The sequence below is a fragment of the Gymnogyps californianus genome, chromosome 13 (assembly GCF_018139145.2).
Source record: "Gymnogyps californianus isolate 813 chromosome 13, ASM1813914v2, whole genome shotgun sequence".
NCBI lineage: Eukaryota > Metazoa > Chordata > Aves > Accipitriformes > Cathartidae > Gymnogyps > Gymnogyps californianus.
The window spans coordinates 14,805,723-14,820,588 of record NC_059483.1 but is presented as its reverse complement, the minus strand read 5'-3'; the positions used below and the strand labels follow the sequence as shown (position 1 = coordinate 14,820,588).

Sequence of the window (14,866 nt, the reverse complement as noted above, 5' to 3'; positions counted from 1 at the left end):
TTCAGAGTCATGAAGGCTTGCCAAAACAATACGGGAAGTAAGTTAGAAAACAAAAGATCCAGACTACAGTTTGGCAGAGTTTCCAAAATGTGGAGCTGGTATATGTGAACAAGTTATGTTAATCTGACAGGGCTTTAAATTTGATATAAGGCTAAATAAAGCTGAGGGAAACATGAGTGCAGGAACTTCAAAGGCTGAACAGTCAAGTGAAGTCAAATTAATACCTGACTAGGCTAGAACAAAGAGCAGATGGCTTTGGGAGGGAGCTGTATATTGGAACTCAAGATGACTTTGGTAACATTTGAATTCAGAGAGCAAAAAATTAAAGCTGGAAATACTGTGTATATATGCAGACTCAAAAGGAACTCTTGAAACTGTGAACAAACTGATAAAAGAAGCACATCTGTGTCCAAAATCTGGATCGTTCCGGAAACCAGACAGTGGACATTTCAAACAACTACTATGTCCTTCTGAGAGAGTATATTTTTATCATGTACTTTTCTGGGGAATTCGTAGGAAGAAAGATTAGCGTAATTGCAATGGCATAATCACTGATTATCACCGATTTAAGACAGGAAGCTATCGGATAAGAAGTTTCAAAGATGCCATGCTTCACCATTCTTCTAATTTGGAATGAAGGACACAGTGCTCTAGATTGCTTCTTCATTGTAATTTATTCTGTAGATCCTATATATATGCACAATTGTATTTCTAGTATCTTCTACGTATTAAACTCAAACCTAATGGTTTAGACTACTGAGTAAGAAAGGAAAGCTCTAGCTTTTAATGTATAACTCTCAAAAAATTAGTCTTCTGCTGTTGGACAGCTGGGAAATGCAGTAAGCAGCTTCAGCTACAGTGCTCCCAGGAAGCCATACTCTTCTGAGTAACTTCTGCCAACTCTCTCTTCAGTAAAATTTAAGTCTTTTTGCCTTGCACAACTGAATGAGGTGTTGCTTTTTAAAACTGTGATATGGTCATTTCAAAACGACATCCTCTTGGCCAAAAGGTAACTTTTGTATCACTATTTTTGGCTCAAATACACACGGATTACCATTTAAAAGCCTGAATCTTAGCATACAGCACCCACTCCTGGGGCAAGCTAAGCATTCAATAGCCACAGAAGCATGTTAAAGCAGAAGATCCTTTGAAGAATTAAGCACTTACATTAGTTGCAATGTACTGACAGCTAAGTTGATGTTACTTTTATTTCTTCATTAGTGAAACCGGCACCTAATAATTGGATGTATTGTATCCAATAACACACTACACAGATATGAAAGCTCTGGGAGGCTATTTAGCGGAAGAAGCTAAACACTTCTCGTGCTCTTCATCCACAAAATAAAACAACTCTTTTACCAGTATATGTAAAGAATGGAATTTTCCCAAAGTTCAAAGCAGAGTGTCAGAGTGCGTTGAATTCATTCAATAATATCGATTAGTTTTCTATACATTGTCATTCAACAAGGCCACCCACAGCTTAATTATCACACTTTGATGCATAAGTTTTTCTAGCAAAAGATTGGTTTTAATTTTCTAACAAACAGAAGGAAAGGAAACAAAAAGAACGAGGCCAGATTCCCTTTATATTGCCCTAAGAACAGCAGAACCAATGACCTGGGTAACACATATTGAAAAGCACTGAGTAGTAGTCTAGGTGCCATATAAAAGGTCTTCATTTGCTTCAGTACCTCACTTCAAAATTCTTTCACTCTATCCTCCTGACCGGCTTAGCCACTGATTTCCTCCCAGTGAACAGTAAAAGCAAACATATGTTCACTGCTGGCGTGATTGTTTTTCCACCCGACTCTCCCATCTCTTATCAGCAACTTCAACAACAGTCTCCATGTTGGAGAACTGGTGCTGAATTTGACAAACAAGGGAAAATATTTCCCTGAGGGGTCATTACACTTGTGTCTTCAGCCCACATGCAGCACTACTGTAACCACATTGTGTTGATTTTTCTGATTGTATTTAAAACAAACTTAACAAAAGGAATTTAACAGAGATTTTTAAGGCAACCCAGAAAATAAGTGCTATGTGAAAACTGGTACAGGAACTTAGCATTTTAGAACATTAGAATTTACCCCGTTTACCTTCAAAGGCAAACTAACCTTCTCTCAATCCACATACAAAACGGCTGAAATTGGCAATGCTTGTTAAAAACATCCTAACTTACTGGAGTTCAACAAGTTCTGAGATAATTTTTTATAGTAGTAACTCTGGATGTGGGGTTGCTAACTTGCTTGACATTTTATAAAAAATACGCTGGTTATGTTTTTTCCCCTTTTGATATACTTTCTATTTGTGAACCAAGACAAAGAGATATCCAAAGCATTCATTCTGTGCTATGGGAGCGTTCATTAGTGCAAAATGTTTTAACTTTAATTAGTCTCAAAAGAGTTAACAGTGTAATAAATGGAAGACACTATAAATTGAAACAGTACAGTAACCTTTGTTTCAAACCTAATTCACAAACAGTGCCAGCAAACTAAAACAGAACCACTCTGTTTCAGACTTCATGTAACTGGCTAAATTTCCATACTCCTATACTTTAAAGGTTATTAGTTTTTAGTCAACTTTATAAGGGTAAGTCAACATTTGTCATGGCAGGAAGCCCAACATTATTATTTTTATTAGTCTGCTACTAGTTAAATTGGCCTAAGATTAAACAGTTCTAATAAATGCCCCCAAAACTTGGAGTTTAATAAAAAAAAACCAACAAACCACATTCAAGCTCTGTTCCACAGGATGTTATCAGTATTTAACCTTCAGCAGGATAAAAAATGAAAACAAACAAAAAAAGTTAAAATAGAAAAAACAACCTATGTTACAACAGAGTCTCTTAATACAGCAAACTTTTAACCTAAAAATAAATTAAGCCAGGCATCTCAGGCTTTTTGCACCTTCAGAGAGAAGCAAATCTAAAACTAGAGCAACATTCTCATTTGGTATTGGCACTAATAAAGACTATTTTTTTTAATAATTGAAACAGCAGAGAATTTGCCTTTGCTTCATAGTATCTTAGAAATATTCTGATTGGGAAATTCTAGAACATTCACTCTTCTAGAGACGAGGCTGATGGTCAAGAAAAACAAAGTAGGTGACTCTAAAGCAGTTCTAAGTATAGTTCAGTGTTGCACAAAGGTAGCTGTAATCACACAAATCCATCCTAAAACCTGGGAGAGGTATCCCACTAGTAAAACTGCCAGCATCGCAAGAATTTCTTAAGCGATTTAAGTAAATTGATACATAAAGGCAACTTGATCATCCAATAAATTGTGTGTATCAGAGATACAACTTTCCTTCAAATCCATAAGGTTCCATCTACCACCTGCGCTCTCCGATGGGAGCAGGAGGAGGTTTTATTCCTCCTCTGTCAGTCTCCGCAAAACCAGCAAGCAAATAAAGCAAAATCCAGAGACATTCTGTTTTAATCACAGTGTTATAAAGAAGAGGACCTGAAATGATAGTCAGGGTACAATGAAAAGCCATACAAGAGAAGTCACGAAGCATTCTCAGTCGAAGAAAATCAGCTGAAGTTTGCAACACACCATTGCATCATGTGTTCATCAAAGACTGGCTTCTTGCTGCAAATAGGCTGCCCTCATTACTCACCACCCTTAAGACCTCAAATTTCATTTGCCACACGCAAGACAGAACCACTGAAGCGTCAGTAGCATAAGGACAAGTTGCCTCCAGCTATCTTGACCGGTCATTCATTTGTCTGCAATATCCAGAAATCAATATATCTACCAGGAGTTAGGAAATGAAGGCCAATTAACAGAAAAACTTCACACTGAGGTGAATTAACACAAGCAACAGAAACTGAAAAACCCAGACAACTAATGTAGAGTTGATTAAATTCTGCATTTCCTCTCATTAGAAGCTGCTTGTACAGACTACCTAAGAAAGACCTTTTCCATTCTGGAACAAACTGGATATGAAGCTGGACTGCCAATTAACAAGCAGACATCATAAGGTGAGTTACTGAATGGAAAAATAAAGGCAAGCTGTTTGTTTCAAATTGCCATTAAGCAGAACAGATCAGCAATTCCAAGTGTGGGGGTTTGACATGTTTCCACGTTTAGCCCACTGCAGTTACACTGCACATGAACTTACCTGAAATATAGCAAAACTGCAACTTGCTAACATTTCATTAAAAATGAAATACATACATTTATGAAGACCAAAGAAAATTCATGACTTGCAGTTTCTCTCATAATCTTTTGGCCCCTCTCCCTCTGGCTCCATGCCCAATTCTCATGTTAATGTGCCATGGCCTAGAGGCCTGTGGGTTACCCTTCAGGTTAGCCCTCCTGTACTCCCCACGCTGAATTAAACACAGTCCTAAGCACGATGCAGTCTAGACCTCCTGCACATCAAAATAGTGAGGGTATCAGGAGACAACAAAAGACAGACTGCAAACAGCCTTGATTCCTAGGCCTAAGATTTCTGCAGCGTAAGAGATGTAAGCAGACATACAACATACTGGAGATGCAAAGGAATTCTATGCCACCATTGTCGTTTTTGGAGCCTAAACCCAGGCACTGTATTAGATCCTGCACAGCAGAACAGAACATCCTTACTGAGGAATTCCTCTTCCTTCCCATGACTTCACGTTCAGACCTTTAAACCTCAATCTGTGATTGTGCATGCTCTTTCTTATCTGCTGCCCATCCACTGGCTGTGGTTCACTTTGTTTCCTTTAGAGGGGGTGATAAGAGAGTTGCTTTAACCAGTGAAACATAGAAAATGGTATGTCTCATTGGGAAAGATGTAGGGGTTTTTATATCTTAAAGCAAGCAAATTTCAGGTTTTACTAATTGTCTCTATTTTTGAATTATGAAAAAGCTAGAAAGAGCCCAACACCTCTGTACCATTTACACCTAGAATTGTACTGCAGTATTTTATGTGGGGTATGCAATGATGTATGTAAAGGCCTTATAGTATTTCCTATATTAACTCATTCCTCAGACATTGCAGTGTTTTGTTGCCCCTAAACTGCATTTAGAAAGAACTATGACAATTGTACTTTGATTAGAGGTACACTAGCCTTTTCTCAGAACCCAGATTTTTACTGTTCACATACATTTTGGACATTTCATTTGTCATTTTTTGGTGACTGTGCTACTTCTATGGAGTTTATGCCAAGGAAGCTGGTGTGGCTTAAAGAAAGAACTGTAAGGAGAAAACCTCTGTTCTCTTTTGTGCCACTGACTTGTTCCTCAAAAACATCCCTAGTTTTCCACAGCTGCTCTGCTGGCTCCAAGCGAAGCCCAGGAATAAGGAAGAATTCATCTATTGCCAGTAAGCTTCAGCTTGTTACCCAGAGACTCCAGCTGGAAATTTGGGAAAATTTCAACAGTACAGTATACGCTCAAGATTTTTGCTTAATTTCATCCCACGCAAGTACTATTGTACTTGATCTTCCAGACTATATTTTGTATTTGTTCAAAACAAACTCTAAAAGATTATTGTTTAATAAAGTCAGAGGAAATATTTTATAATCATTAGTTCTGATTTAAAACCAAAACACAACATCTGTATAGCAGAAAATCTGTTCTATTCCACACATATCAACATTTATGCACAAGTTCGGTATTAAATAAATCAACCAACTTCACATGTTAATAATTAAAATGAAACCCAGGTTTTCAAAACCAGAAATTCATAACCCCCACACAGCAAGCTAGCTTTCTGGTGTAGTAACACAGAATTGTGGTAGAAGGCGCCCAATAGCTTTATTTAGCCTTGTAAGTATTAAAGGGTGGAAGACCAGTTTAACATTAGAGCTTGAGAAGAAATGTCGATTTTTCCCCCCTCACATATTGACAGACTTCAAAGAAACAGGCTGCATACATCTACCCTTATAATGCCTTTCCCAAAGAGTAGTTTTTATTTCTGCTTCCTTAACCAAATTTTTGGAGTGGCAGATGGTCTCTTCATACCCTCCTAAGACAAACAGAATATTTAAAAGTTTATTTTTCAGAACACTGGAAGTCCATCATACTCTCAGAAAACAGCCTGAAAGCATAGGGTGCATTTTCTTATTCGTATAAAACACTAACTGAAAGATGATAAATCCAAACCAACTGTTTGCACATTGTAATTTTGATTGATCACATCTGTTATTAGATACTTCCTCATGCTCTAAGCTTTCATTGAGACTTTTTCTTTGAAATTTGACTATAATCAAGCTGCCCTTCCTAACTGTAAGAGAGCAACACTCCAACTCTTCAGATTCAACAATTCTATTCATTCACAAAAAACCCTTCATGCAGTAAAGGCTAAAAACATAGTTTTTTAATATTATAGTTAGTAAAATGAGTACCCTTAAGAGAACCATTTGGTACTTAACAACTTGCATTTTCCATAGATGCATATGTACACACACACGCTCAGGGTGTTACTTTTCAAAAACACACAGCTGAAAAAAATTCCACCTGCGTTAACTGCAATAATTAAATCCCTTTATGTAAAAGGACACTGAAAAGCAAGAGTATAGCATCTTATTACTTCTTAGCTTAGGCATCATGATTAAATAGGGTCACTTGGCTTATGTTACTTTTACTTTAGACCCATTCAACTGCTGGAGATAATTAATCTTTGATGTAGTTGTATTAAGTGCATCCAATTTAGTAAGTTGTCTTCAAGTTACTCGGCAAACAAGACTAATAAAGAAGCCATATATTTAAGTGATTAAAACTTCCAGAGAGAAATTTTATCCTTCCTCCAGCGCAGCCAGACAGAATCCTTAAGGTCACTGTTTTCTTTCCAAACAAGCACACAAAGCAACATTAACCTAAAGTATCAAATATTTAAGTCTTTCGGGAACAAGTGTTCCTGAAGCGTTCCACCATTTATGAGAACTTTGCAAATTAATATGTATAGCTTGGGTTAATGAATCAGATTTTTAATGTCATGTGAAAGGATTTCATGCTTTTTAAGAAACAGAGTAGTCAACCAGCTGATAGGGCACAGCTTCCAGTTAACTGTATTATCGGATTAATTTCTTGGTTTATTATGAATGAGGAAAAGACAATGCTTTAAGGCAGTTTTCCACATTCCCTCCCAGTTCCTGCATAAGTTTAACAATTTGTAGGTAAGGTTAGCCCTGGAATAAAATACATATAAATTACTTTAAACTACATAGCTAAAACAGGTATGTCTCAATTAGCTACTTAAAAGATTAATTTTCAGTCCTTAAAGTGAGAGATGACAAAAATCTAGATTCTTTGTTCCTTGCCTTATTCCAAAGGAAAGTTCAATATCTAGAGAAGGCAGTAAAGGATGCCTAAACAAACCAGGTATCTATACATAAAAGCCTATTTTCAAAGCACATTTCTTTTCCCCAAAGCAATACAGATCACACTATAAAGAAAAATAAAGTTGCAACCGTATCACCAGTAGATTAAGTACCTCCGTCTCTTTAGCTGGGCTGGTCGCTGTCTGCACTTCCAAGGCACAATTTGCCCTCTTGACGGAAAGGTAAAAAGGATAATCCTTGGCCACCATCGTGGCTGCAGGAGGAGCGGTTTCGGGGGTCACAGCTGATTCTGTCCGCGTACAAAACGTGAAGACAAAGCCGAGCCTCCCCTCCTCGGCACTCGGCAGTTCCGTCACGGAGATGTCCTGCCTCAGGCTCCGGAGCGCATGACCCGCCACAGCTCCTGCGCTCGAATGAGGCAGGAAGGGCCCAAGCGCCGAGCGCCAGGAAGCGCCCCGCAGCGCTGCCCTCCGCCGGTCCCGCCCGCGGGCGGGCGCGGGGCGGGGCAGCGGCTCCGGCTCCGCGGCAGCCGCGGGAAGGAGCGAGCGGCTGCGGAACTCCCCCGCACGCCCGCAGAACGCCCGCACGTTTCCCGTCTGCTGTGGCTCTGCTCCCTTATTGACCACGCAGCACTAACAACGTAGATTACAAACGGAAAATTTAACCCGGCGTTCCTGTTTGCTTCTCACAGGGTAACTGCAATTCAATTACTGTTCGGCTTTTCAGACAGCTGAGTATCTGACAGAAGCGCAGGACTTCATGGCAACTAACAGCAGTCCCTAATGGCACGGTAGTCACGTCCCAAACACAGACTGCAGTCCTATGGACGGCAGTGGCATCTACATCCTGTGTGCAATGCTCCTGCTGATCAGAGAAGGAATGCTGCATCATGTTATGCTGCCACAACATATGGCATTGCTTTTATTTTTTTCTCCCCCCCCCCCCCCCCTTTTCCCCCCACCCATATTGTTGCTTTTTCCTGTCTGGCAAGCAGGAGTTTGTTTCTTGTGTTTTTCAAGTTCCACTTTTGTGGCTATTGTTTAGTCAAAGAACTCCCCTGCCCGCACCCCTCATTGTAACAAGCTGAGAAAGTGGAAAAATACCTTTGCCTAACATATCTCATAGGGTATTTCAGTGTCTGTGCAGCCAGGCAAATTCTGTTTGATGTCCACCTTAGGACAAAGGTAGTGAAAATTTCCTGAAAAGAGAGAGGAAGCGTTAGGGGCCCCGTCTGCAATACAGGATTGATCTGACAAAAAGAGTATATGGGAGACAAGGAAAAGGAAACTGAGTAGGAAGCTGGACAGGGGGAGGAAGGAAGGATATTTTCAGCCAAAGGGAAGCAGCACAACCAAGAATAACTTTACAAAGTTTGAAAGAATTAACTGGTTTTAAAGACAGATTGTATGATGGATGTTGCTTTACAAGCATTTATTTTCCTAGAGGTTGTTAATCAGATAATGATGTCTTCAGAATAAGCTTAGTCAAATGGCAGACATAGTCCTCATTTGGACACTTTCCTTTGACTTCACCAATATCCCAAACATATAGTGTGTCTCACACTTATCCTCCTAGGCCTTTTCAGGAGCAATCGCAGTAGAGCCAGAGATACTATCGTGCTGCCTGTTATGCAGACCTCTCTATTTTGTAGTGGTCTGCTCATAAAACAAAAAACCCCACTAGTTTCCCAATCCCGCAACTCCTGGAAAATTGCTAGAACAAAGTAATCAGTACTTCTAGATGTTCAATTATTCTAGAAGAAAATGTGACATTTGAACATTTTGAGTGTTATGTGCAGTACCAGTCTCCTCATCTCCATCACAGTAGGATGGGACAAGGTTCACTGAAAGCAAAAGTGTTGACGAGGAATCGAACAGCTTTCATATAGAGAATAGTTAAGCAGACAGGACATTTCAGAGAAGAAAAGAGAGAAATCAGAGCAGCTGTGATAAAGATCTACAAACCATGAGTGGCAGAGAAAGCAAATCGGGAATGATTTTTCACTGCATTCAACTAGAAGGAAAAAAACGGTGCATCAGATGAAACCAGATGGTGGCAGATTATTCAGAGCAAAGAAAAAAGAGCTAATTCTTCACATTATGTACAATTTTTGTGTTATATACAGTGGAAGTATGTGTCACAAGATGCTGCTGCTAAGAAAGCTTCTCAGACACAAGTTCTTGGGTACTGTGACAGTATTTTGGGGAAACATCATGACAGGCTATTTCTGTTTTGTACTCTTCCCTAAGCATTTACTGCTGACCACCATTGGAGATTTGGTATTAGGTCAGATCAAACTCTGCTGCAGCCCGCTTCCTTTCCGTATTTAAAAAAAAAAAAAAAAAAAAGAAAAGAATATAGCATTTTATTTGCAGACTACCTGTCTTACCTGAGGATTTCTGAAGCTACAAACAATTATTTCATTCACATGAACATGTATTCATTTTTGCAAGTCTTCTTCAGTGTGACATTCAGAGGACCTACCTCTGAACACAACCTGATAATGTTGAATGGTTTCTCCTCACATTTCAAGCACATCAAAACACCAATACACACAGGTTGTATAAAATGGTCAAGAATCTCCTGAGAACACTGCAGCTGCTGTGTAACCATTTACGCCCAAGAAGCGTTGATTTCAAATACCATCTGTGTATTTTTGTTTATGAATGTGTATGCTAACACCATTTTAAAAATCAGCTTCACTTAAATCAGTTAGACAAAATGCCTTCAGGGCTTGTCCTCAAAACATTCTAATCCTGTAACATGCTTCACAGCATAAAGAGCACTTCACACAGGACAACAGTTTACTGGTTTGGAGACTGAAATAATGAACTTTGGCGTATTTTTTTATGTGTATAAACCAAGAGAGGGATTCTGTAATTTCTCCATTAATCAGGCCAGTGCACTTCACCTCGACTAAGCATTCTTGAGAAATAAAAGAAATATCTGTCTTAAGAGGAATACAATTCTTAAAAACAGGCAGGACCTTCATATCAATAAGTTTCAGAGCATCTTGCACTTACAAAACAGACTTCAAACAAACATCTAAAACAGGATTCATTAGACTCTTTGGATGTTTGTTTACTTCACCAGAAGAGTGTTTCAGGCTTTAGAACTGAAATTTGGACCCAAAGTTAATTGATGAATAGCACCTAACTTTATAAGTATCATATTATCTGATGGAATAACACAATGGTACAATTTCAAACAATTCTCTCTTCAGAGACCTGAATTTGTCTGTAGAATGCTGTGTGCATTCATAATCAAAACTACGTCAGTTTAGTCATGGTATTGAGTCCCTTCTGTATTGCATATCAAATACAACACTTGCAGTCCGTTCTGAAAGATCTTACAAACTTAGTACTGATTTACATTTACATTTCATTTCTACATTTAGATTGCAAAGTGACTGCCCGTCAATAGTCACTGTATTGTGTGTGTGTGCACACATGCCCAGAGCCAAATGTCAGTTCATAAACTTGCGTCTGAAAGACCCCCTAGTGAACTCCAGTTATATAGTTGGAGAAATAAAGGTTTCAGTGATACCACTAAGGAATCTTGTAAGATTGGAGCCAGTGAGTCCACTCATTCTAAAAAGTACACTTAGACTACAAATCTACACTAACACTATAAAAATTAGATCTGAATTGCAAGCTACTTTCAAAAAAGAAACTAATATTTAAGAAAAAACAATGCTAGTGAGTAGATTGCACAGCAGACCAGTGCATCAGTTTTGCCATTTCTGGAACAGGTTTTTTGTGGGTTTGCCTTTTTTTTTTTTTTAATTTACTTAGGCCACAGGCGCAATTTAGTCTGACAGTTACTTATCTGTTAGGGAGAAGTAAGTAAACTATTTGTTAACTCTGGAAAGCCCTGCTCAAGAAAGGTGCCTCCCACTGTTGACCTGGTTCAGGACTGAAGTTCACTGACAGAGTTGTTCTGTGATTGTCTTGTTCACACCAATGCCTTTAGTTAGTCTCCTCACACATTCAAAACGTAATACTGAAGTAATTATTGCAAAAGCGTCTGTCTGCATGGCAAAGTCCTTTGAAATATGTAGGTTTTGAACCTTAAAAATGTCTTCATATGTGGCTAGAATTCCTTTTCATCTTATGCTAATCTTTGAGATTCATATAGCTTTGATCAGAGTCATTTTAAATTAAAATGCAGTTGATTAAAGATTTCTCAAAGTATCCAAAATATGATGGCAAAAGAATAAAAAACAACAACAAAAACCCGGTTTCCTTTTAAAGAATAGTTAAGAAGCCATTATGCTAAGCACTAGCAAAAGGAACTGAAACATTTAATCTAAACGTTTAAATAAGAAAAACCCAATGGAGTGAAGAATCTTCAAACATCGAAGTCATGGGCTTTAAGGAGTTCAGTGGAACAGAAAATCATCAATTAAAGCTGAACTCTGCCTAAGGAAGAAAACCCACAAACAGATTGTTTAAAGATTTGAGTTGGTGTTTTTGTTGTTTTAAGTTTTGTTTTAACATGATCTTTGCCAACACATTTTAACTGCCTTTGGGCAGAAATGCAGAATCTGTGATTAAACAGAAATATTTTGAGATGTCTACACCCAGATCTCGATTACCTTCTTCCTCCTGATATGCTAATGCGACTGCTTTCCCTACTAAAAGTCAAAATCTGTTTTGCCAAGCTGTTAAAAAAAAATAAAACCAGATAAATACAATTAATTTTTGGTAAAATATTGGTATGCCAAGAAGCAAAAGACACTGAATGTCTGTCTGCCTGCCTCTGCTTTTCTTCCTTCACCCAATGTAAAACAGCCCTTGGCTTGGTTTTGGTCTATGTTTGACTGTGATGCCTAAGAAGCAGCCTAGCCTTAGTTGCAACAATTCAGTCTAATTATTTACTTTCTTAATTACAACTAGTAAAGCTAAAAGAAAAACACTAACTGTATTTCTCCTGTGAATTCATATTTATGGGAGCTTTTCCTTTTGATCTGTCCATTCTGATGACTTGAAATACACACTTATGCATATAGGTACTTTCTTGGTGAAATATATGCCTGTGTGACAAGTTTCCAGTAACAAGACAAGAATTTAAGAAAAGGTGTAATGCTTAAACCCCAAACAAACCAACAAAACCAACTATGCTATCACTGTCATCTTCAGACATGCAATATTCCCAGCTGATTTTAAGAAAATTACATTAAGAACAATAAACAGTCCATTGTTTTGTTTTCAAAACAGATGAATTGCTGTAAGAATATCAAGTTATCCAGTAGTCTCTGAGTCATCCCAGGTAGAGTAGCTCTGCTGTCTAGCTAAGTTACTCCAGGTTTATGGAGAGAGTAGAAGACTTAATGTAAAGTGTGCTGCAGAGGACCAGAATCGCCTATACAATTTTGGCTAAGTGTGCAAAGAGTACTTGGCATATGATGCTTCTGGAAATTTTACTCACCATAAAAACCTGAAATTAAGTAGAAATATTGCATATACATTTCAAGGAGGGGGGGGGGGGAGTCTCAGCAGTTTGCACTTTATGGAGTATTTGCTCATATATGCACCCATCCTACGTATGTGGTTTCAAAACCCAGAAGCCACTGCCTAGGAGAGGTACAATTTCACTAAGAATATTCAAAGAAAAGCTACTATTCCTACTATTCTGAAATGACCAGTGAAAGCTAGCCAAGCTAATGCTGCACATACACACACAATTCTGTACTTATTGAGTATCTCTGAAGCCTCTCTTCAACATACCCAATATCTCTTTCAGGGTAATCATTAGGAAGCTTTCCTTTCAGAAAAACAAAAACAAAAAAACCCCAAACAAAACCCAAACACCAAGACCAAAACCACATACAAACAACCAAAAGAAAACTTTTGAAGCAGTCATTTCAACCAAACATTATAAATTTAAATCTGCTCGGGAGCTGGAATGCAGAAACACTGACAGTGATGACTCAGTAGCGAGAAAGCATATAAACTGCTAGATAAAGAGTATTTATCAGGCAGTTACACAGCTGTTCAAGAAACTGCAATTTCCTCACTGCAAATACAGATTGTGCACATGGTAGTGAGAGTTACAATTTACTAGGTAATAAATATTAGGAAGACACCACTTGATTAAACACATTGGTGCTGAGAAATTCCAATAAAAATATGATTACAGAGTAAGTGATTACAATTAAAAACGTTCTCTCAAAAACTACAGCTGTAATTTTTCCAGGTAGAGTCCTAATCCTGGAAAGATCGGTGCACAACAAAGAAACACATCTCTGGGGAACACGTGACATTACAAAACTGAAACCCAAATTTCTATTCTGTCTAGATTCTCCATTTGAAGACTACCTTTCATATGATCCTTATTTGTGCAGCTTATGGAGTAACAAGAGGAGGAAGTTACGTTTCCTCACTGTTATCACAGGCTGTGCTTTGGGATTTGCAGCCAAGATGCCCTGAACTATTCCCCTAAGTTTTGTCAAATACAATTAATAAATAGCAGGAGTCTCCATTGTCTTCCACTGTGAATGATGGCTATTTCAAAATACCACCTTTATACTGAAGTACATTCATGTTGAACTGATGGAGAGACATGATTCTCATACAAATCATCATGAATGTTTTATTGTATAAACACACATCCCGCTTGTAAAGCGGCCTGCAGGCTTTCAAAGACAGACATGCATACATTGTTTCTTCATATAAATGTAGCCTGTGGAACAATTCTGCACTGGGAGACAAACAGATGAAACAACCTGCCAAGTTGTTTTGTTTGTTTGTTCTCCTTTTGCTAAATTTATGTAACTTTTGATTACTACAGAAAGTACTGTGTAGTTAAAGGATGCCCTCTAACAATTGCATTAGCACTGAGACAGAAGCACCCCCTTCATGAGCTTCCCTTAGGAAGACAATAATAACCCATTTTTAAAGCTGCCTCAGTGTCTCATATAAAAACTGTTATGGTGACTGGTCTGCAGCTCAAGACTAATGATGGCCCGCCTAGAAAAATCAGGAAGGATTCATGTTTCTCCACCCCTCTGCCACACCCAGCAGTGCAAACTAATTACTGACCACGGTGGTCCCTCGTGAGGGAATGCACAGGGTGCGGCAAGGCTGGATAAAATGACCCTTCACGAGTTACACTTGTAACAAAGAAGCTGGTTGAGCTTGGCTGAGTATACTTCCCTGGGGAGAGCAGAAAGGAGGAGGTGGGAAGGATTGTACTGATGTATCAATGGGGATTTTAAACAGCCAGTCAAGTTCTGTGGAGGGTGAAATGATGACCCAAAGTGTAGCGTCCTTTCCTGAAATTTTACATTGAGAGAGGCATTCTAGGGAGAGGAAATTACTGGAACCACTTGTATGATGTTTAAATGAGATTAAATGTAATTAAAATACTTTTCTTTAAGTTACAGGCAGTGTGGGAGCAGAAATTTCTCTCCAGAGCACTCCTGCTAACTGGAGAATTAAGTGACAAATTTCTTTGTAAGAAATCATTGTCTCTAATGCAAAATGTTTACCAAGACATCACAGTAGTGGTCTATTCTTTGTTTTGATTAAATTTTATTATAACAACATTTATATTACATGAGTAACTCCAGAATATTTATCCTCAGAGAGGATA

General features: G+C 38.4%; 1 protein-coding gene across 4 annotated transcripts in view; it reads right to left on the bottom strand.

Annotated features, from left to right (window-relative positions):
* ARHGEF3 (Rho guanine nucleotide exchange factor 3) overlaps nt 1-14,866 on the bottom strand; it is a 140,490-nt gene that overhangs the window by 25,815 nt on the left and 99,809 nt on the right. For 2 of the 4 annotated variants that reach the window (XM_050904706.1, XM_050904707.1), the window contains exon 1: nt 7,423-7,518. The exons of the other annotated variants lie outside the window; for them this stretch is intronic. In XM_050904706.1, the coding sequence (XP_050760663.1) occupies nt 7,423-7,518 (96 nt within the window). Of the gene's footprint in view, nt 1-7,422; nt 7,519-14,866 lie in introns of those variants that run through there. 4 annotated transcript variants of the gene reach the window in all.